Source organism: Toxotes jaculatrix, chromosome 1 (genome assembly GCF_017976425.1).
Source record: "Toxotes jaculatrix isolate fToxJac2 chromosome 1, fToxJac2.pri, whole genome shotgun sequence".
Classification (NCBI taxonomy): Eukaryota; Metazoa; Chordata; class Actinopteri; family Toxotidae; genus Toxotes; species Toxotes jaculatrix.
The window spans coordinates 22,768,389-22,792,407 of NC_054394.1; the positions used below are offsets into that span (position 1 = coordinate 22,768,389).

General features: G+C 39.7%; 1 protein-coding gene across 2 annotated transcripts in view; it reads left to right on the top strand.

The window, feature by feature from the left end:
* Positions 1–19,573: 19,573 nt before the first annotated feature.
* The window catches only part of pcdh17 (protocadherin 17), a 55,857-nt gene continuing 51,411 nt past the window's right edge, over positions 19,574–24,019 (top strand). For both annotated transcript variants that reach the window (XM_041042320.1, XM_041042329.1), the window contains exons 1-2: positions 19,574–19,617; positions 20,401–23,206. In XM_041042320.1, coding sequence (XP_040898254.1) covers positions 20,711–23,206 — 2,496 coding nt within the window. In that variant the 5' untranslated portion in view covers positions 19,574–19,617; positions 20,401–20,710. The remainder of the gene's footprint in view (positions 19,618–20,400; positions 23,207–24,019) is intronic.

The following is a 24,019-nucleotide window of genomic DNA, read 5'->3' on the forward strand; positions in this document are numbered from 1 at the left end:
TACAAATAGACTAAAAATACAAATAAAATGTCATTACATAGAGATATATAAATTCACACAGGTCTAATGGTGCAGAATACTTCTCTGTTTGTGATCTTGACACACTAAGTGGTGATTATTTCCATATTATGTAAAGTATGTAGGTATAAATGTGAGGATGAGAGAGCCAATCAGTTGCTTGCTCTTGTTTATGCGCAAAGCCTTCTGGTGCACAAGACAATGCACTCAATTTTTTATATGAGCAGTGACAAAGAACCTTTTGATTAATTTCAAGTGCCTTTTTCTTGTGGTGAATGTGTTTGCATCTATAAAAATGCTAATGACATCTTCAGTGTCATATATGTACATTAACATACAGTAACATTGTTACATAAGCCATAAGGTAAAGAGGCGAGGAGTAGTTTATTTTTATTCATGCACTGTACGGTCTCTAAAGCTAACTCCCACAGGCTTGCAAGACAGTCTGTACATCAATCTGTACATCATGCAAGTATCATACATACAAATGTTATTTTCCCAAGTTCTACAGGAAAAATTCTAGCGCAGAAACATTTTTTTTTTAATCTAAATGCATGTCTTGTCTGATTGTGAGAAAGACTGGAGCAGAAGAAGAAATTCATTTTCAAGTTATTCTTTAACAAACAAACCTCTGTCCTCTGTTGGTTCATAACTTTTACTTGTGCTCTTCTAACTAATGGTGATACACACTCACCGGCAGTATGGTGTTCCTTTATTAGGAACATCATACCAATACTGAGTAAAGCCTCTCTTCTCTCTAAACAGCCACAGTTCTTTGTGGCATGGATTCCACAAGATGTTGGAAACATTCCTCTGAGATTCTAGTCCACGTTGACATTGCACCGCATAATTTCACATCCATGCTGAAAATCTTCTGTTCTACCACATCCCAAAGGTGTTCTATTAAATTCACATCTGGTGATTTGGAAGTCCACTGAATTACACTGAACTCATTCTCTTGTTCATGAAATTCATTGTCATGTTCATGAAACGTTTGCTTTGTGACATGGTGCATTAACATGCTGGACATAGCCAATAGAACTGTGGTCATGTAGGGATGCACATGATCAGCAACAATACGCATTAAATACAATGACTGTGTCTCAGTCCTTTTTCCTCTTGTCTCTTTACATTTATGAACTACTTCCCTATTTACTACTAATTCTACACATCTGTCACTTAATCATCAAAAATACCAACAGTTTATTTTATTATGCATATTTACACACCTTAGCCTTTTATTTTTCTTTCCAACAGTTACTCTTAAGAAGAATTCATAAAAATATTTGCAACAGTGATGCTGCTGTACAAAGCACCAGTCTTGCTGGGCATTTACACCAATAAAAGTACACTGTGTGAAATACTCGCTTCCACGCAGGACACAAAGTAGTTTATTAAACTATCCCAGCGAGTAGCTCTGAGTGTTGTGAGCTACACCAACGACAGAGTAACTGAAGAGATTTGAAGTAAATCTGTATACATTGTTGTGCCAATGGAAAATTACTTCCTGTTTATATCTGTCAGTCAGTTTGAGCACAGAGAGGGAAGTGTGAGTGCTGCATGTAAATGACCAGGATGTCTCTGCCTGGGCTCCACGGGGGATGCTAATGTGAGCATCAAGCTTTCTTTAGAATGCAACTCAGACTCGAGTGGAGTGCACACAAACATGAACTTATACCTGATGAGGTGAGCGCTGTCATTCTAATGCATCCAAACCAATCAGCATGTGACGGGATTACTGACTTTGCCCTTGCAAAGTCAGGTCCTCTGTGTCTAAGGTAGCTTTAGAAAACCACGCAAATTTCTCAGTTGTCATTGGACAGCTCATATGTATTCATTACACTTTTGCATAGTTGTTGCAAGCTGTTTTTCTTCATAAGAGCCATAAATGATATTGTCTTAAACCTTTTCACATTCACATTTTGCATTAGTGGTTGGCATGAGTTGGATGTCCAATGGATTTAGCCATTTACTAGGTTCTTTTAAAATCTAAAACAGATAGATTTCTGTGAGTATGAGTTGGACTTGAATTAGAAATATCAAGCATAACTCAACGCTTTGCAGTGATGTAAATAGCTGCAATATTATGAGTATGTCTTGTTGAAACACATTACTTGTCTAATTAGCCAAATATTCATAAACGTTATCCATTTCACATTTACAAACCTCATTTAACATTAATCATTGCTGTAATTAATGATAATAAACAAAGGGACATTATCAAGATGATTCACAGCCTAGTGCAGCTTTAGATTCCTAAAATGTTTGACTATGAAAGTCCATGGCCGACAGTTAGGGAACCATAATTAATTCAACCCGGGTGTTACAACAGCATGTTTTACTATTACGTAAGTTCTGTGGATGAAATTGTGCCATAATTCTCAGCAACCTTTCTGTGAAATAGAATGTGTGGTAAATGTAGAGGTAATAGTGTTCACAAACTCTTCTCCACCCACAGTGAGACACATTACATGGACTGTGTGACTGTAATGCAAACAGCAAGGCAGACATTACAGTACAATTACTCTTTTCAAATCAGCTCCTGTGATTTCCATATTCACACCATCTTGCTATTCAGTGTAGATAAGTGTCCAAAACTAGTCCTTTCAAAGTCTCTGGATATTTTGAGGTGAAACTGAAACAACAACATGGCTCCTTGTTTCCTTGTATGAATTCCATTTCCTAAAACCCTGTCCAGACAGACTTGCCCAACATAAGCGCTGGCAATATTGTCACAATGATGGATAACTTACATAGAAATTCTCAATAAGTCCTGTTATTCTATTATCAGCAAAACACCAGTCTATTTTAGTTCCGAGTTTCTGGTAAGACAAAGGATAAACCTAAAGTTGTCACAGGTACAAGAAAATGAATCACTAACCTAAGCAGGCACAGAACCCGATAACACCAGTAATTCTTTTTAAAAGAAACAGTAATCCAATAGAGGCCTAGTCAGGCTAAGAGGCCATCTTTGCAGCAGAGCTCCTCTACTTTTGGCTGATCGAGAGGCAGAGAGACAAGGATTACTGCCATCCAAACACCTGGCCCCTCATTGTGAGAAGAGAAGCTATAAATCAGCTGAGGTCCCCATTTACTCTGCACTCTTGTTTTCATCCCTGTCATATACACCCATCCAGTTTAGATTGCTGTATTGAGTTTGCACTTGTATTGAACCTGTTAAGTATGGATTAGAACTGAAGAGTGTATGTTTGTGTGATCCATTTTCTTCTGTTGTGGACCTGCTACATGCTGAGAAATTCTGGCAAATAATATAGCTTTGCACACCATAAACATATAATATACAGACATACATTAAACCATCTGATTGTCCAAAATTTTAAGATGGATTGGATTCTCGCACCACCGAGATTAAGTCTTATGAGGTGGATCCATATCAGCAAGAGGTGAGACAGATGATGCGAATTTTAGATTTCAATGACAAATGGTTAAAAAAAAAAAAAGTTTTTGAGCCAGATTGTAAAGAGTCTCATTTTTAGTATGATGTTTTACATGAAACTGTGGTTCGCAGCCAATTTGGCTTGCAATCCCTTGCAAGAAAGCTGATTGTGACTGTGAATTGATTTTTCCTTCCCAAATTACACTTTTATAGGGGCCCGAAGATGTAGAAATATCCAGCAAGGTGCAACAATCTTTTCAAACTTCAAAAGTTTGAAAAGATTGATGCAATTTTGTAGAGAAGAAATACTGCATGTTTCTTCTGTTTTCCTATTCCACCAACCCTCAAACCTGAATGAACATGTAAGTCATTTGTCCTTACCCTCTGATATAACCCACTGGAAAGTCTCCTAAAAACAGCGCCCCTGCTGCTGCTGCTGCTGCACACCAGACCTTTGTCCTCATTGTTACAGTAATACACATGTGGTTAAGCTTATGGAACATTCAGTTTGGTTAGGTTTATGTGCAAAATCAACTTAGTTAGGTTTACAACCTTTGTCGTCAAGGTTACAATAATAAACACACAGTTAAGGTTATGGTTGTATGACTTCATGTTTCAAATAGGAAATGAACAGCAGTCTCCCATGTCAAAATCCTGTGTTTTATTCATGCAACCCAACCTCCTAACACAAACATTGTACCTATACATTCTATGTCACCTACCTTTGCTCACATTATAACCACTACAGCTGCTAGAAGTCATGATAAGCTTGCACAGAAAACATATTGGCTTGTTTTCTACAGGAGGACAGGCTCTCCTGTTCTATAACTGTTCAAAACTGGGTATCGTGGTGATCATTCAGCATCATATTAATGTGTTTTACGCAATAAATGCTAATATTGTAAATGTAATGACTAATTGGTTTAAGCAAATAAAATGTATTATGTAGCAGACTGTTAATTATCAGTTATTTAAGTTTATAGCTGAAATATTTTGGTTTGGCTCAGTCACTATTGAAACTTATGTGTATGTACTTTGCACTATATGATCATAATAATGTCTTTGGCACCAACCTGAAGGTTTCCTGTGATTGGTTTTGAGACCATCTGTGCAGAGTATTTCTGGATTAGTGCTCAGGAGCATCTGTGGTATCTCTGTAGCAGGAAACTTTCATGCAAAAAGGCATCTTATATACCTCTTTTTTTTAACCCAGATCTTCGCATGAATCAGTACTGAAGTTTTATTCAATAGACAGATGCTTTGACATTGATTGCCTTGGCCCACCTCAACTTTTCCTCTCTATACAGGTGCTGGTTTTTGAAATAAAACCATGCGTTCTGTTATGCTGAGGCCTGCTAGTCTCATTTCAGGAATATCAATCTGAAGAGAGGAAGGGAGAAGAGAAGGCATAATGAATACGGCGTGGGACTGATGAGAAATAACCCAAGATTTGTAGTCAGAGGCTCTTAAGGACTGATTCACTCTAATGGGAAGTGCCCTTTAATGAGAAGTGGTAGTGAATGTAGGTGGTAGTATTAAGAAAGACAAAGGAGGATTGAAAAGTCAAGGGTCGCACTCACTCACCTCCTTGGGCTTTGTTCTCCATTACCACAGTGGTATACAGTAGTCATGGCGCTGCGTGCATTATACTCCAACATCAAAGAGGAGACTCATTTTCTGCCTCTTTAGCAGAAGACCTGGGGAAACAGAGATGCTGGGGTGGGAGTGTGAGGGAATGGTGCTGTCGAGGGATAATGTGTGTTTTCGGTTGCTAAGGAACTGTCTGGCAGACCATCAGAATAGACAGAAACAGAGAGAAAGATCAACATTAAAAAAAAAAAACCTTTTAGGTTTTTTGCAAAGTCAACGAGGATTCTCAAAACTCTTTACAAGAGTCTGATTGAACATGAAAGAAGAGTGTGAGAACGTATTCTCTAACTGAGGATTCTTTGATTTGAGTCTAATTTTAAATCTAATTGAAATTCTGAGAAATCACAAAAACAGAAGCTGTTTCAGTGTAGATATTTTTATTGATCCCCCCCAAAAAAGTTAAATGTTAATCATCATTGTTGTAGTTTGCCAAAAATCTACAAATCTAATAATTTTGCACATCTAAGTCTTTTCTCCAGAAATGATGTTGACCATTGATCATCAGGACTGTATTTCTCATAAATCTATCTTCTGTTGTAAAAGTGGATGTCATCATCTGTGTTTATTTTGAAGCGTAAAAAGGAGACACGCTGAAAAACACTGATAACTGTGAATATGTATTCCAACCAGACATAACTCTGAAGTTGTAACTGTCCTGTTAGAAAAGGGGATCTAGACTAAAATTTTGCCGGCAAAAGGCTAAGCAATTTTTGTTTTGGCCTTTAACGCAATCTTGTTTTGTGCTGTAAAACTGCTACTCTGCTTCCATTGCTATTATTGCTACCCTGAACATTGCTGTTGTGTGATAACATGTTATAACAATTCAAGGAGCTCACATCTACAGAGGAACCACAAAATTTCCAGTAAAATTGTTTTCATAAAAAATGGCAATTCAGAATAATAGTCTTCTAAAAGTCAACGCTACTCTATACCATTGTTGTAGTATGTTATAGTGCACAGCTAATACTTATGTTACAACCTCTGTAGTGAGTTCACTGTTGATAATGAGGGGTTGAACCTTAAGGACTTGGGTCCATTCTTAAATTTAGCTCTTACAGCACTGAGCCATTTAAGAAACCTCCAATCCTCCTAGTCTCTTTGTTTTTCTAGACCCAATTTTCATTCTTCCCCAGCACCGCTGGTACAATATCAATTAACCGCTTACCTTATTAATTTCACCTTATCATCAATATTCATCATGACTCCAAGCTTTATTGAACAGCCAGGGAACAGAAACTCAAATGCAGGTTTTTTATTTTGGTCTTCAGTGGCAGCTTACTAAAGTTTAAATACATATCTGAAAAACGGTTTTGCCCAATTATCTACCCTGACCTCTACTTTAAGAAATTTTGTGGGGTTATAACAATGTGACGCGACTCACACCATTTCCTCTAAGAGAGAACAATCATTATTCACAAAACAACAAGAAGTCATTTGTCACAAAAATATAAACAGATCATTTAGAGTGTGTGAACAAACAACTGACACTGTTGTTTTTCTGGTGAGGATAGTGTCGACTGAAACTTCTTATGTTCAATATAACGTTCCTGATTTGTAAAAGATCTTCATTTTTCAGTAGGTACCTCCGCAAAAACAAGAAAGCTGATAGCCACACCTGATATGCAGGAATGCAGAAAGGACCCCAGAGCAGATAGTGGCAGGAGGATGAAGACATGCTTAGTAAATTTATTATCTTGGCAAAAAAATAAACACTAGAACCAACAAGGCAGCTTAACTGCTCTGTCTTGGCCTCAGGAATCAGTCAGGATACCCCCCTCCTCCCCCCCACCCCCAGTCAGTCCAAGCCTCAAGATCAGGAGCATGGTGAGTGTACAGTCTTAACATGATGTCACTGCCAACCAACTGTCAAGGTGTAAACCAAACACAAAGAGCGGAATAATATTGTGCAAATAAATTTAACAAGTAGATAAAGTGATAACCAGAGTGAAACAGAGTGTCACTCTGAGGTGGTGTTGAGTATGAAATCTTGTATTTTTTTCAGTCAGGTGAATCCCCCTTATCCACCAAGTCTCCCCTGATTAATTTTATAAGTTTATAGACCAAGACCTGGACTTACCTCAATGTACAAGGTACTGATGGCTAATACTTCACTTCACAGCTATTTCAGAGGTGGTGGTTTTCCCTTTTCTTCACATCTGTGATGTAGTTGCAAAAATGTATTTAAAAGTTGTTTTTGTTTCTAATCCAGCAAAATGTGATTTATTCCCCCTGCTTCATGTTTCAGTAGGCTGGATTAAATAAACAAATAAATAAATAAAAAGAATATGAACAATCATGGCAGAAGTAAGAACATGATTGATTTTCAGCTGTTCATGTACATGTTTTTTCTCTTTCTCTCTTTCCCTTTGTAGGCTACTGTTTCCATGTGGGTCCATAATAAGACCCCAAAAAATATCACGCTGTGATTTCATGCCTCCTTCTTCCTTGTGTCCTAGCAGAAGACTACAATTACACACAGTGTCCATAAATTACTATGTTTACTCACGCTTCTAGCATGACCTTCACCACAGGTCTTAGAGTGCTGGGGATGGGAAAAAAAGACTAAAAGAGAGAGAACAGTGAAAAAAGAAATGTCATACACATTTTATTTGTGATCATATTACTGATAGTGTATGAAGTGCATCAAAAAAGTGCCAATTCAATAACATAAACTCTTACTCAAGTTTCTTATGAATTTCATATTCATTTACATTCAACTATTTTCTATTAGCCACATGACCCCATTGTTACTAGCTTCTAAAAGCGTACAATGAAAACGTGTCTATTTTCATTTTGTATATTAGAAAAGTGAAGAAAGAGACAGCAGTGACACAACTGTATAGCGTGGAAGGTCAGTGAGACATGAGGACAAACAATTTAAAGATATGATGAAAAAATGGCACTGAAATCATGCAGAGGGAAAGAAAGACGTCTGATACAGACGGCAGCACAGACTCATGGACAGATCATCAACTGATTCCATGAATACAGTTGGTCAGTCTACTAGTCCACTGAAGCAGCCCTCCACTTCTTCCTTTTCCTAAAATGACCATCAGCCAAGAGACCTTGGCCTTGTGGATTAACTCAGTTACATGACACAAGTTCTCAGAAGTTATCCAGCCAACAATCACCAGAACGACAGAGACCATCAACAACAATGACTTCTCCAGAGGTCTAGCTTAAAAGATAAATTTGTGTAATACATTATTTGGCCTTTACAAAATGTGTAATTTTCGCATATTTAGCAGCTACTACTTTACAGTTACTGGCCTGATTAAAAGTAGTGTGTTAAAAATAAACTCAACAAAATCATACCAGGACTCAGACTGGTGTCAATGTGGTAGTCTATCTGAGACAAAAAGAATCATCATTGTAGGTTTACGTACTATCCTAAACATTTGATTGTTTAAAGGAACTGTCATATGATGATTTTTCATGTGTTTAACTTAATGTGATGTGGTGTAGATATTCACCCGATATCCTGAATAATCAGTCGCGTGGATTATCTTTGTAAATACAAATGTAGACAAATTTGTCCCTCAAGGTTTCCAAGCTATAAAAGAACACTGCAGCATCAGTTGTATCATTATGCATTCAACAAATGTAAATCTCCCACTGGAACAGACTGTACCATACCACAAGCAGAATCATATCAATACTCTGACCACAATAATTAACTCCCTTGCAGATAAATGACAAATTATTCTTGCAATGTGGACTTCCAAGCTTTCAGATTTGTCATGAAGTCTCCTGCAATAATTAATAGGTACTTATTTGGCTGGGTTAATTGTTCAAACAGTGTATGTGCAATTAAAAATGGATACCACAACACATCTCAGAGGGAGTGAGACAGTGGTTTAACATTAGCCCCGACTGATTCAATACTAGGCTTGCTGAACTTCAGTCTACTGTTACCAGCCCTGCTCTCACAGATACACAAAGAAATTATGATCTGGACCTTGCAAATGGAATTAGACTCCCATTTTAGACATGGAAACAAACACTGACACAAATATGAGCGCAACAAATCAAAAAATCCTTACAAATCTCAGGGTGAGAATACCATGGCATGTGTGTAGAAAGGCTGGTTATGTGCATTGATGTCTTTGATTTGGATGGTTTGGAGATGGGTTCGTGACTTACATGAGCAAGGCTTATTAGTGGTCTGTAAATGCTCCGGCAAATGGTCTGATCTATTATGTACAACATGACGCACTGGCACTTTCTACAGGTAATGAGGGATTTTAAAAAGGAGACATTTGGAGTTAATTACATGAGCACACTGGAAGTTAATTCATAATTTACTTGACATTCAGAATTCTTTATCATTGGTTGATTTGCTCTAGTTTGATATTTCTGTTAATCAGAGCACTTGATCTGCAAGGCGTGATGACAGAGTATCAGAATATACAAATTGATGCATTCTCCAGAAAGTAAACAAAGATAGATAGATAAATAGATAGATTAATTTCAACATACTGTATGTACTGTGCACACGCTGCACTTTCCTGTCATGTATAATATGATGGCATGAAAACTCATGTGTTTAGACTTAATGTGGACATTTGCTGTGATTGTTGTGGACAATTATATAGTTTGCTCATTTTACTAATAAAAACTGCAGTTATTAGTCCTCAAATATAAAAAAAACAAACAAAAAAAAAACATGACAGTGTAATGGGACACAGAGGTTTGTCTGAGCTTACCACTAGATGGTGCTAATGTGTTTCCCACCCTATTGCAATCAGCAGATGGATGTGCTGTTTGTAATGCTTGGGCCATTTAAGGTTAAACACATGAATTAGGCATATTTGTTTAAGAAGTCTTCGATTAATTTCGTGCTGTAGTAAAAATTAAGAAAAATACATTTAAAAGGTTCAGCTTACTATGAGATATGTGTATATCTTGCAATGACAGGAGGGAAAAAAAGGGTGTGTGGTTGCTATGGACAACCAGACATTAAAGTATGGTATGAAGTGTAGAGAGCACTTTTTTTTTTTTTTTTAACAATTGATTAGGGCTATAGGGATGTAGAAAACACTGGGAATGGATAATGGAAATAGTGTAAATTGAATACAACATATCACTCTAAATAAGCTATTACTCCTCAGGCCATTCATCTTGTGGGAGTGCAAAGCAGCTTTGGCTCCAACAAATAACACACCGTAAATAACTCTGATGTTTGTGGGAAATGTTGTGAATGTAAGCGCCTCGGTCTGTGTTATTTTGCATGTTAAACATCAATGTGAGCAACACCTGTAGGCACTTCACAGAGTCACAAGGTTGTCTCCTGCTGTTGTGTACATCTACTGATGATGAACACAACCCATATGCATACTTCAAGGCCTTGAGAGTCTACAAAGACTTGCAGCAGCTCTGAGGGAATCAGGTGCTGCACTCTTACTTCAGCTTCAGCATGATACACATGTAAGCACAGGCACTGCACCGCTCTATGGGGATGGGTTGGAGTCTTTGTTTTGCATTCAACCCCTTTGATATCTCCTGGTGGGAAGGGGAGGGGGCATGTTTGCAAGTAGAAGACGTATAAAAAGAAATTGCAGAGGTAAGATTGAAAGAGAGAGCGAAGGAAACAAGGTGGGAGGTTGATGGGAAGCAAAAAAATTACCTCCTGATTCACCTCTGCTGTCCAGGATCAGAGCTCAGAGCCTCTATGGATTACTCAGTATATGCGTTAGCTTGTTGTTATTTATATACCGTTCTGTGCGTAAGAAACAGTGGAGGGTGGCATTGTGAATGAAAACAAGACATGGTCTAACACCTTCCTGTTATTGTAAATATAGAACATTTAACTTTACCTGCGAAATCACATTATAAACCTTGAGACCTTGCAATAGCATCTTGTAACGTGATCTGACACCTGTATCACAGTAGTTATCTGCGTGGTGGTAGTGTTTTTTTTTTTTTTTTTTTTTGCTTCAATCTACAGTCCCCATTCTTCCATTGGTAATATTGTCATGATGATGCAAATGTATTGCATGCCATGGAATGTGCTGTATGGCTTTAAAATAGCGGTAATCATATTTTTATGGTGACAAGGGATCAAAAGACTATGTATAATGTGCGAGGGGTGGTCTTCTAGTTGTGAACCCACAAACAATGATCATCCTAAGCTTAACTGTTCACTGTCACCGCATTCACCAAATTCATCTTCTGATGCAACGGGCAGATGGTTGTTTTCTGTCTGAAAGCTCTGATAAACCCACTGTACGCTACCTCCAAACAGCAGACTAGCTTGTAAACACAATGAAGTATTAAGCAGCTAAAGAATCCAGATATTTCCCCCAAGAGTTGGTGGAGCTCCGACCAGAGCTGGCCACAAAACACTCCAAATGAATGCTAATGTTGCTTCATATTGGGTTTGTCAATAAGCAATCGTTTGCAAACAAATGTGCCTTGTGACTTTAGAAGTGGATAGTATATAAGTGTGGTGTTTAAAGCTTGTTTCCGCTGCCCCAGAAAGCCAAAATCTCAATTAATGCAGGTTTAATTAAGAAATCATAAAGTTGCCTGACTGACTTGATAAGCAGAAAGAAAATCTGGCTTTACAAATCATTATCTTTTATCTTACCACCATGCTTTATTGTTTAGACTTGTTATTTAGGACATTTTCAGCTTTAAGTTGATATATGTATTAAAGCATTACCCATTTATTCCTGCAATTTAATGGTGTACACTTTTTGAGAAGTGAACTGCGAATTCAGTCATTTAGCTGTATATGTAATGGACTTCTTCCTGATTCCTCTTGAGAGCAGTAGCTTGATGTGTTGAAGGAACCAAGCTGAGTCACTCTGCATTAATCTCCATACAAGTTCACTGAGGGGGAAAAAAAAAGAAAAAAGTTGTCTAGAAATGTTCTCCAGGTCTGGAAAGCTGGTCACCATGGTACCACACTGCAGTGTCACTCCCATCACCTTTAATGGGTGGGGGACGGCTACTCTGTGTGGGTGTTTGTCTGTCTGTGTGTCTGCTCCCTGACATACAAGCTGACCGAAGTGACTGTGGACCAGATGGACCTTGATGTGGATGGCTTGATCAAGTGGAGCGTTATCAGACCACCCACTCTGGTTGACATAAGCTGCGAGAGCTAAGCGTATTAGGAGGCAGGGGGTCCAAGGGGACTATGGAGACACTTCAGAGTAATAAACTCATCAGGAGAGAGACAGATACACCTGTTCGCTACAGGGTGACTGAGACAGAGGGCACAGAGAGGGAAGGAGACAAGGAAGATAGAAGGAGGAGCGGTTGGTATAGTGCACAGACAGAAAGAAGGAGATAGCAGCTGAGGACGGGGAGCAGGGCGATAAAGAGGAAGAGACAGAGACGCTGAGCTACAGAGGGTGAGACTGTAACCATCCCTAGAGTCAAAATCTCCTTAGACAAGACAAAGTGAGCTGGCCTAGTTGAGTCCAAGTCAAGCCAAACACCAAAGAAGAAATCTCAAATCCTGTTTTCAAATCCCCAATCTTTTGAAATCAGAATGACAATGCTACTCAGAAGTGTTGTTGAGTAAAATAGAACAATTAGGAGTTCATTTTGGGATTCATTAAGATTAGCTGCTTGATATCAGACATGACTGAGAGTCATTATACCCAAATCTCTAAAACAAGACCTTGAGATATATTATGTCAAAATATGAGACAATGGAATGGCTTTCAAAATGCTAATTTACAATTATTTTGCAGTAGCCTAGCCTATGGGTAACTAACACATATAGGCGGCCATGTAAAGGGAGAGCAAAGACCATAAAGTCCAGATAAAGTGAGATCAGATGTGAAACAGAGAGAGAGAGATACACATCCTTTCCCTCCACATACAGTAAGCCTAATGCAAGACAAATATAGACACTCTACTAGGTCACCTATATAAAATTGGTTGGTAATTTTCAACAATCCTACAACACTTGTTCCTTCTGATTTTCCAGAAATAATGCAGTGACCCATATGATTCTATCTCCTCTGTAGAAAATCACTTTGACCTATTTTGATGTAAAGTAGACCATGTTCTTATTTCTGTCTTTTATCATATAAACGAAAGAATTAGATGGAACAGAGGAGCAAGTTTGGACATGTGCTTGTACAGTATAGACATTATTCAGTGTCACTCCAAAAAATACTATATTCATCTCACTGCAAGCAAGAGTCTGGTGAACTGATATTATCCGAAAGCATTGTTATTCTTACTATGTGTTAGGTTAGAGTTGGAGTTTAAACATAACTTTGTGCTACATCTTTGTATGTGAAAAGGCAGCTTCCTACTTGTTTCACAAGGCCCTGTTCTTCAACATTACCAGTAAATCATCGGCTTATTCACTGATTCTGAGAACAAGTGTGCCTCACTGTATCCTAGCAAGGCTCTCACAAGTGGTGGAATTTACAGTTTAGCAATGTAGGCCATGTAAGCAGGGGTGCATGCATATAGCTGAATTTAGATGGCAACAATACCTATCTTAAGTGCATCTTAAATTACTATTTTGTTCATTGTTTAGTGTTCTTGGAATGCTTGCACTTGTTGATCTCACCCCTATTCTGACCCGAGCAGATGGCAGGTTCCAGATTGAGAAAATATAACGCAAGTCACTTGTCTGTGGTGAGGAACAAGGTCTGTCAGGTTGTGTGCTTGAAAAGTGGAGTTTACTTCAGCTCAAAGTTTTCTTTGTTAAATTCTCATCATTTTTCATGATAAAACTCCTCTCCTACCTACACCTGCATTGTTCATCATCCCGTTCAAAGTTTTTCAGTGCCAGACAATGTGTTTTGCCCTTTGTATGTGTTGTCAGCATGATACAAACATAAATGAATGTGTTTTTTATTTCTAACTATGGTGAATTTCGGAAATTTCAGTGGATCACAAGTTCAAACAAATGCATCAGTGTTAATATCACTATCAATATGTTTACTGTCATGCTCATGAACTGGTGTAAAGCAATACCTTGGTGCGCATAACTCAAATTGCACAATGAACTGTTATTAAACTGAGTAGTTCTACATTGCCAGGCTAATAGGAAGAAAGAGGCATAATATCCTGCTAATAAGTCTTGATGAAAAGCTATTGTCTTTGTATTGTTTCTCAGGGGGCCTCCTCTGTCACTTTGGTAAGTCCTTTGTGCTGCCTAATAAACACTTCTGTTTGGTGCTTTAATTAATCTCTCTAATATTAATAAACAAAGCAAAAGCGTTGCAGGAGAAGGCTTAAACAGTTGGTGCTGATAACAGTGGCTGGGCAGTTTGATTTCCTCCACAGGTTTTGAAACTGTATGAAAAAAAAAAGTGTTTTGGAACTTTCTTTGATGTTAGGCTAACATTTAACAGCCCACCTATGCCAAGGGGAGATGTTGGTCTCATCGCCTTCTCTCAGCATGATACCTGGCTCTGCAGTTGAGCAGAGAGGTAATTATTTGCTCCTCAAGGTGAAAAAAAAGGACATTCTCTAGGTTTAACCATGGGCATGCCTCTCATTACCACACCAATGTCCAGTGGCCAGTCTTAGCTGGCCAAGAGAGATTTGGCTCTTTATAAGCGCTAGGTGAAGCTAAGACACTATAGGAGATGATTGCAATTCATCTCTCGCTCATGTTCTGTCAGAGGAGAAGAGCATTATACTCTAAGAGCATCCTGAGAGAGTGAATGTATGCATCCAACTCGATGACTCCATTTAAGGCATCCAGAAGTACAGGCTGTCATTGCAATTTGCTTGTGGAAAAACCTTTCCTGGCAAAAATTAATCTTATTTTCACTGCAGTGTACAAGCACATCAACTTCTAAATATCTCACAAAAACAAACAAAAGCCTTTTCACTGAGGCAATCCTTGATCATGCCCTCCACCTGCAGAAGCCCATTATGGCCCACAGTCCAACAGTGAAGATTGTGGTGAGGCAGAATCAATTACACAGTGAGCCGTGATCAGGAAATATTTCCTGGAACGTGCAAACAGCGAACATTTGGTTGACATAAACACACTAAGGCAAACAGAAAGAGGTGTGCAAACAGATTGTGCTTGACCATTAAACCCATTCATCCTGCCCAATAAACTCTTTAAAAGAAGCATTCATTACCTGCAGCCCATGTAAGGATAAATTAGAAATCAACAAAGAGACACATTTAAGAAGACACACAGACAAAGCTGGAGAAAAAGAAAGAATGAGAGAGGCTGCATAGTGAACATACAGATTCCCATGGGTCAAACTGTAAACCCTGACCATGCTCATCTGTACTTACCTCTATTAAACCTCTTTCACACCAACAAAGTGAAGCAGATATAACCTGCATTGGCATTCTATCTGAATGGGCCAATGCACAGTCAACTGACTTTGCTTTCCTACCATCCTCCTGACCTGGTTGCTTAAATGCAAGGTGGATAGAACTCAGCTTTGGTGAGCAGGTATCTCTATTAGGAATGACTATTTTTATTTACTGTTCTTTAAGTTTAAGTGATGTTAATGAAGATTTAAGATCTCGCTGTGCCCCAAACAAAGTGCTTGTGTCTCAGGCTTGTTTTTTCATTCTTCAATCAGCTACTTCTCTGCAACATTGCGCAACATCATGAATGCCTTTAAGGAGAGGCCGTATGCTCTACTATCCACATCTCTTGATTAATGGTGTCCTTTTCTGTGATGGCAGAATTTTCACAACACTTTATATCACCAAGTCTATTTGAAGCATACTGAAACCTTTATTTACGATTGGAAAAGTGTAAAAATGGCACTAAAGGAGAGACAGTAGGAGAAGGGAGCCCAAAAGGTAAGCAACAAAGAGCAAGTGAGGTTCAAAGAAAGACAAACTTAAATATAACTGAAAGTGAACTTAATTTGGGTCGTATTCTGTGTAAATATAACAGAAAAAAATTACAGTATGTGGGGTCAAATATGGGTTGAACTAACTTTCAGTAAAGAGTGTCATATGCAGGTCACCTGTAGGAAAGAGATTAATATTAATAGCTCAGCTCAGTCAGACCGAATTGTATGCGGGTTCTGCAACTAATGTACAGCACAGGGGGCTGAGGGTCTTTCAAGATTGAAAGAGACACATCTCCTCAAAAATATCATCAGTGCTACTGTCTCAGCTTTCATACTATCATAGGCAAAGACAAAGAGTTACTCAAACTGTGTTGGGAACCAGCTTTTCTCTGCTGCTGAACCACAGCAAAGTGAAGTAAACAATGAGATGCTACACCCCCTCTCCCTCTAACATAGCAAAGAGCTGAACAGTGTAGAGAAGAAGAGAAGCACAGATTCAGACGGCAACACGGAAAAATTTATGTGGGAGACAAACAACAGGCAGGTAAAAAGTAGCAGTGAAAGAGGTGACAGTTTGCCGCAGGAAAACCTCTCCATGTGTAAAAGTCAGCTCTGATTTTTTTCTCTTTTTTTCTGACAGAGGTTGTAGAGAAAAAGCTCACACTCAGACTCCACACGGTCCATCTTCACGGCTTAAATTTCTTTATGGTGGAAGTGTGTAACATCTTTTATTGCTCGAGGGAGGAAGAAGTGAAATCAAAGAGTGTAAGAAAAGGAGAAAAGGAGAATTCAAAATGGGTTAAATTGTGGAGGCAGGAAGAGGCCTTCTTTCTCTTATTACCACCTGAAGAAAAGGCCATTGCCATTAGATTGAAATTTAATTTACGAAATAGTGTTTTAATGCAGCTGTTCACCAGCAGCCTATTCCAAATACGCTTTCTGTCAGTGCATTTCCTGAGGGCCATTTAATTGGGCTAATGAAGAAAGCTGCTAATGGCTGGGTTTATCTCTGGCAGCACTGGTGACATTTCATCAAGGCAGGTGATTTTACAAGGCATTGTTTAAGCACAGTTTGTAGCATTTCATAGTTGGAGAGGAAAATAGCAAACATGTTATTTCGGCAAATTATAAAAGCCCGCGCTCTGAACAATGTGGTCTTGAGGAAGATGGATAAGTCAGCTTCATCCAAGAGCAGATTGAATTATTTTCTAATTTCACACATTCACATTTTCTTTCCACACATGCTTCTAATCATATTTGGAAAATCACCTTTTAAAACAGACAAACAAAAAAACATCTGGCTCATTGCTACTCAGCAATTCGTCTTGGGCTTTATAATTCTGGGAACACCCACACAACACTGAAGACTTCAGAGGAAGGCATACATAGAGAAAAAATATGCATCACATTTGAATACACAAACACACACACACACACAATGTATGCAGATAGAGACGGTGATGTGACATTTACCTTCATCACTTTTCAACATCTTGACATTAGTACATCAAACCTGCTGTTTCATAATGAGCTTCAGTCGCCATCTGACTAACGAATGATTCTGACACTCTTGTCATTCCCTCCTGTCAGAGAAAGGTCAGTGGCAAAGTCAAAGAGGTTGAGACCCGTGTTTATACATGGATGGACTACAAGATTAAACTGAACAAAGCTGACATGTTCAAATGGCAATACCAAATGAAGGGCATGGTAATACTCTGACAAAACTGCAGCTCTATGACAAAGTCAGTCAAATCAAAAGAGGGAATAATCTGATATTTTTATGGCTATGGAATGAGTCATATTTTAAAATGCTATGTAATGCCAGATGACGGGAAAGCGGTTTTTTTTTTTTTGCATCTTTTCTTTATTGCTCTGTTGACCCTGATGCACTAGGCTGCATTCAAAGATTATTTTTATTGTTGAATTATCCACTGAATGTTTTCTCTGTTAATTGTGTGACCTATAAAATGACAGAAAACCCATCTCCTCAAGTCTAAGGTGATGCCTTCAAATGTTTTGTTTTGTCTAACAAACAGCTCAAAACACAAAGGTGTTAGACTTTCCATCAGACAAGACAAAGAAAAGCAGCAAATCCTCACCACTGAAAAACTAGAAATGGGTAATGTATGGCTTTTGTGCTGGAAAATGGCTTAAATAATGAATAGATTACTAAAAACCGTTGCCAAACAATTTTCTGTCTGTCGACTAACCATTTCAGAAAAACGTTTTAATGGACATTTCCTGTTGGTTCTTCTCTTTAGAACAGGAGCTATAGTAGACAGATAAGAGGAAGTGAAGTTTTCAAACTTTAATTGTGATAATATAATACTGAGAAAGATGAGGCAGGATTTCACTGTCACTTCAAATACCTGCTGCAATCACTGGTTGCAAATCTCTCATAATTTTCCATGATATTATTTCCCAAGGATTTAACACTTTAAAAAGAAAAGAAAAAAATGAGTAATGCAATTACTGCTGCTTCTCAGGTGGCATAACAGACCTGCATAATAACAATGCAGCATAGTTTCATAGATATTGTATCTAAGCACCGGTACCGGTAAAGCTTTGAAGCTGAGTTTAAACACAAGCGAGGCACACTCTAAATGAGGAATGAAACAGTAAAACTTCAGTAACGTTAAGTACATAAAAACACACAAGTAACGACAAAATATCTAAGAGTGTGTTCTTCTTTTACATTAGACTCATTTTGTCTCCGCTCTGAACACATTTAAGTGACTTTCACAATAAAAGGTGGCGAACACGCACTAGATTCAGTTGATGAGAATGACTTCATTTCCAGTGAATTTACATCCTTCTGTCTCCCTATTGATAAATGACTTAACTGAAATTTCAAGCCACTTCAGCCTGGCTCCCTACATGTCTCTTACGTGTTCAACGCTCGGTTTCCTTTTTTGTAAACAACAATGAAGTGTGATATTTGAAAAAAACAGATGCGCCACCGGTGAACTACGAGCCACCAATCATTTGTAGTCTGTACCCAAAGCGGCGTTTGAATCCCTCCTTCTCTGCCCACCTCTTCAAATTCATTGGCTGCCAGAGGAGTAGCGACAATGTTTAATGCACCATGCGGTGTCCGGAGTTCAGTCAGTGAGAGGAAGCGCTCTGTGTGCTTAGGGCTGTCTTACGTGCGGAAAATACTAAATAACGACTGTGCGTATATATTCAAGAAAATCACCCCCTTTTTTTCCTGATAGCAACAGAGAGACTTGTGCCAGAATACGGCGTTGTTGCTGACCACCTCTTCAGCAGCTGTCTCTCTCTGTGTGTGGACTTTGACGGGGACGACGGACAAGGACAAAATGCCACTACGGGAAACAGTCACTCAGCGATGTTTCGGACAGAGGGGAAAAAAGCACTGAACGCCTTTTAAATATCCACTCTGGATCTACCTTACCACACAACTGGATTTTTTTCTCCTCATAGAGTATTTCTCCAAACAGTTTTCCTTCCTTCCTGAAGAACGGTGACTCACTGCAGGCAGAAGGCGAGCCGCTGCATCCTAATCAGACAGCGGAGAGGACTTCAGCTCATTGACATTACAGTCATACTTTTCTGGAGCACTTTTTTTTTTTTATTTCCACTGCGCTGCACTGTAGACTGCGTGAGCATCGGAAGGTTGTGGATTTTTTTCCTGCACACAGAGGGGAAGGAGGAAACGGGTGGTACCTGCTGAAGTGGTTTGGGGATGAAACTCTCCCTGCTGGAACTGTTTTGTTGTTGTTGTTTTTTTTTTTTTTACAGTTTTATTTTTTGGGACTATCACAGCAGTTTCTTTCGGTAAGTTTATATTTTTTTTTTCTTCTTTAGGTCTCTTTGTGTTTGAGTAATTTCCCACTGGAAGCCCTGTCTGTTGCTCATTTTCCAAACGATTCTTATTTTACAACCGTCCTTATGCATGCGGATGCAACAGCTTCTCCCATGGACCGATGAGTGTTGCAGATAGAAAGAGAGACAGAGAGCGTCAGTGGAGAGAATTACACGGCTGTGCTGAGCTGTTGGCAGCTCATTTCTGAATTTTTATAAGGCTCATTTTAAATATCCGGATTATGCGGATTTATTAATGCTTGTAAGAGGCTCATTTTATACACACTTATTCAAATAGCCGCCACAATAGGCCGTCTCCAGTTGTACGCCTGCAGTGTTACCATATTATTAAAGTTGCCCTATTACAGTTTCAGTGAGCATTCTCATAATGTGTGAATGGGTCATTATCATGCCAGTGTCAGGACGTGCATTGCACATTAGAGATAGATTAAAAACTGCATACTGAATCTTGTGTTTATAATAATACATGTAGTAAATAATCTACAAGGGGAATCATTATTTCCCTGTGTGTCAGTGCTGCGCTGAGTGTCTTCCCAAGGTTAACTAATTGACAAGCTTCCCCCATAATTGTGGAGATGAATTACACATGAGCCCTGTTTCATTTTTGGCTCAGCGGTGGATCTGATTTCTTCCTGGCAGAATGGCTTGTGTAGCTTAGTCTGTTTTTATTTCGGTGACTAATTGACATGTATATGTTATGACAAATACATTTTTTTTTTCTGTTTTCCTTCTTAGGTGGTATGAGTGAAGACACACTTACAATGACTATTCTGTTTGGAGACTGGATCGCGACTACTGCTCAGATGAGTCTGGGCGCTCTGCTGAATATAAATTAGGTGTTCAGCACCACAGATTGCTGGAAGAGGCAGAGGAAAAGAGAGACAGAGCAAAGACAATCCTCAAAGACAAATGCCAAGGCGTCACATGATGAACAGAACTTTTTTTTTGATCCCGAATAATAGAAATACCAAATTTGAACAAAATATCAACAGGTCAAAGGAAGCGTAAACACAGCACAGATTGTAGTAGCTTTTACGGTGTGGGGATGTATCTTTCTATTTTCTTTTTCCTTCTCTTATGGGCTCAAGCCCTGACATTGAAAAACTTGAATTACTCTGTCCCAGAGGAACAGGGTCCGGGGACAGTAATTGGGAACATTGCCAAAGATGCCAGACTCGGACTCGAACAGACTGGGCAGGGAGGACAGGGTAAGAAAGCCAACTTCAGGGTGCTGGAGAACTCAGCCCCGCATCTCATAGACGTGGACCCCCAAAGCGGACTGCTGTACACAAAGCAACGCATTGACAGGGAAACATTGTGTAAGAGAAACCCCAAGTGCCAGCTCTCCATGGAGGTGTTTGCCAATGACAAGGAGATCTGCATGATCAAAATAGATATTCAGGACATTAACGACAACTCACCCACTTTCCCCTCAGATCAGATAGATATTGACATTTCTGAAAACGCTGTGCCAGGGACACGCTTTCCCCTGACCAGCGCGCATGACCCAGATGCAGGAGAAAACGGCCTGAAAACCTATCAGATAACACGCGATGACTACAATCTCTTTTCCTTGGAAGTAAAATCCCGTGGGGATGGGACAAAATTCCCAGAATTAGTTATTCAACGACCACTGGACCGAGAGGAACGAAGCCATCACACCCTTATTTTGTCAGCCACTGATGGGGGGGAATATCCTAGGTCAGGTACCATGCAGATAAATGTTAAAGTTATTGACTCCAATGATAACAGCCCTGTGTTTGATCAGCCCTCATATGTCGTGGAAATTCCTGAAAATTCACCTCCTGGTAAAGTCCTTATTGATTTAAATGCTACTGATCCTGATGAAGGCAACAATGGACAAGTAGTCTATTCTTTTAGTGGCTATGCCCCAGAGAGAATCCGGGAGCTCTTCTCCATAGATTCCAGAACAGGGGTCATAAAGATTCAGGGTGAAATTGACTACGAAGAGAGCCCAGTTATTGAGATTGACGTCCAGGCAAAGGATCTAGGTCCCAATCCAATCCCCGGCCATTGTAAAGTTACCGTTAAAGTGCTGGACAGGAATGATAACTGGCCATCTATAGGCTTTGTGTCTGTGAGACAGGGAGCCATCAGTGAGGCAGCACCTCCAGGCACAGTCATTGCTCTGGTCCGTGTCACAGACAAGGACTCAGGCAGGAATGGGCAGCTTCAGTGCAGAGTGTTGGGTAATGTCCCTTTTAAACTTGAGGAGAACTATGACAACTTCTATACAGTGGTGACAGACAGGCCTTTGGACAGAGAGGTGCAGGATGAGTACAATGTCACCATTGTCGCCAAAGACAATGGCATTCCTCCTCTAAACTCTACAAAATCCTTCACCGTAAAGATTCTGGATGAGAATGACAATGTTCCTCGCTTTACCAAGTCAGTTTATCTTCTTCAGATACCCGAGAACAACATCCCTGGGGAGTACCTAGGTTCTGTTCTGGCACATGACCCAGACCTTGGCCAGAATGGCACAGTGTACTACAGCATAATCAACTCCAATGTGAGTGGGGGTGATGTCAACACCTATGTTAACGTGAACGCTGCTAATGGAGCCATCTACGCTGTGAGATCTTTTAACTATGAGCAAATAAAATATTTTGACTTCAAGGTTCTTGCTAAAGATGCAGGATCTCCACACCTGGAGAGCAATGCCACGGTGCGCATCAGTGTTCTGGATGTCAATGACAACATCCCTGTCATAGTTCTGCCCCTACTCCAAAACGACACAGCTGAAATCCATGTACCGCGTAATGTCGGTGTTGGCTACATTGTCACTACAGTGAGGGCGGTGGACAATGACTATGGGGAGAGTGGGAGGCTCACCTATGAGATCTCAGATGGCAATGAGGAGCACCTCTTTGAAATTGATCCGGTGACAGGGGAGGTGCGAACAGCCCACCCGTTCTGGGACGACGTGAGCCCCATTGTGGAGCTGATCATTCGGGTGTCAGACCACGGCAAGCCAACTCTCACCGCTGCCGCCAGACTCATCATCAAGGCCTCCAATGGACGTCCTCCCGATGGACTTACACATACAAAGGACAGTCAGAATTGGGACATGTCGCTGCCTCTTATTGTAACTTTAAGCATCGTATCCATTATGCTTCTGGCTGCCATGGTGACAATAGCAATTAAATGCAAGCGGGAAAACAAGGAGATCCGTACCTATAATTGTCGCATTGCAGAGTACTCGCACCCTCAGTTGGGGAAAGGCAAGAAGAAGAAGATTAACAAGAACGACATCATGCTGGTGCAGAGCGAGGTGGAGGAGCGGGATGCCATGAATGTGATGAATGTGGTAAGCAGCCCTTCCTTGGCCACCTCTCCCATGTACTTTGACTACCAGACACGCCTGCCACTCAGCTCACCAAGGTCAGAGGTCATGTACCTCAAGCCCACTGCCAATAACCTCAGCGTGCCCCAAGGCCACGTGGGATGCCACACCAGCTTCACAGGCCCAGTCACCAGCACTACAGACACACCTACTAACCGCATGTCCATCATACAGGTAAGAGAAATTGCACTCTTCTCCTTCACTGTTGTGCCACCGCTTTCACGTCACAACCTTCTGAAAGCTCCCATTTCCTATATCAGCGTTTGCCCCCTTGGTTTGTAAAATGAAAGAAAAAGAAGACAAGGACAGGCAGAAGCAGAGAAGCCCAGGAGCACAGAACGAAGGGAGGGGTGAGCATTAGAAGGATTAAACAGTCATTCTGGCGCTCTCATAGAACACAGCCAGTGACATAAACACAAATCAGTTGTGCTTGAAATATGTCACGACAGGCTTTTGAAATTGGTTTTCTGTAGAAATTTTTCATAAATCACTCAATCACTGTCATTTTCTTCCTTTAGAAGAAAGAGTTGAAGTTCCAATTATCCCACAGACATTTGTATGTCCTAATCCAATAATAAGATTTTTTTTGAAAACATACTTACCTGTGTATGATATTAGTATACGTGTACATTGTAATAGTTGCAGCTATAATGTCGTGTGAGAGTAAATTTACTCAAACAATGACTGATGTTTGTTTGCCGTTTCAAGCCGCTGTTTATAACATCATATCAGTCATCAAATTCTATAGCTCTTTGTGGTTAATTCTAGTGGTTTTAATTCTTAGAGATTAGCAGATTGTACTTATTTTCACGGCTGCTTTATGCGTCTTTGTGTGGAGTACTTGGGTGTATAAGCCTCTAACGTGATAACTTCTCTGTGTCTTTGGCCTTAAGCCCATTAAAAGTCTGTCGTGTCAGACGAGGATTAAGGCCTGCTTAAGACGGTGGTATATAACACTGGAGATAATGGGCAGTTGAGGCAAAGTGA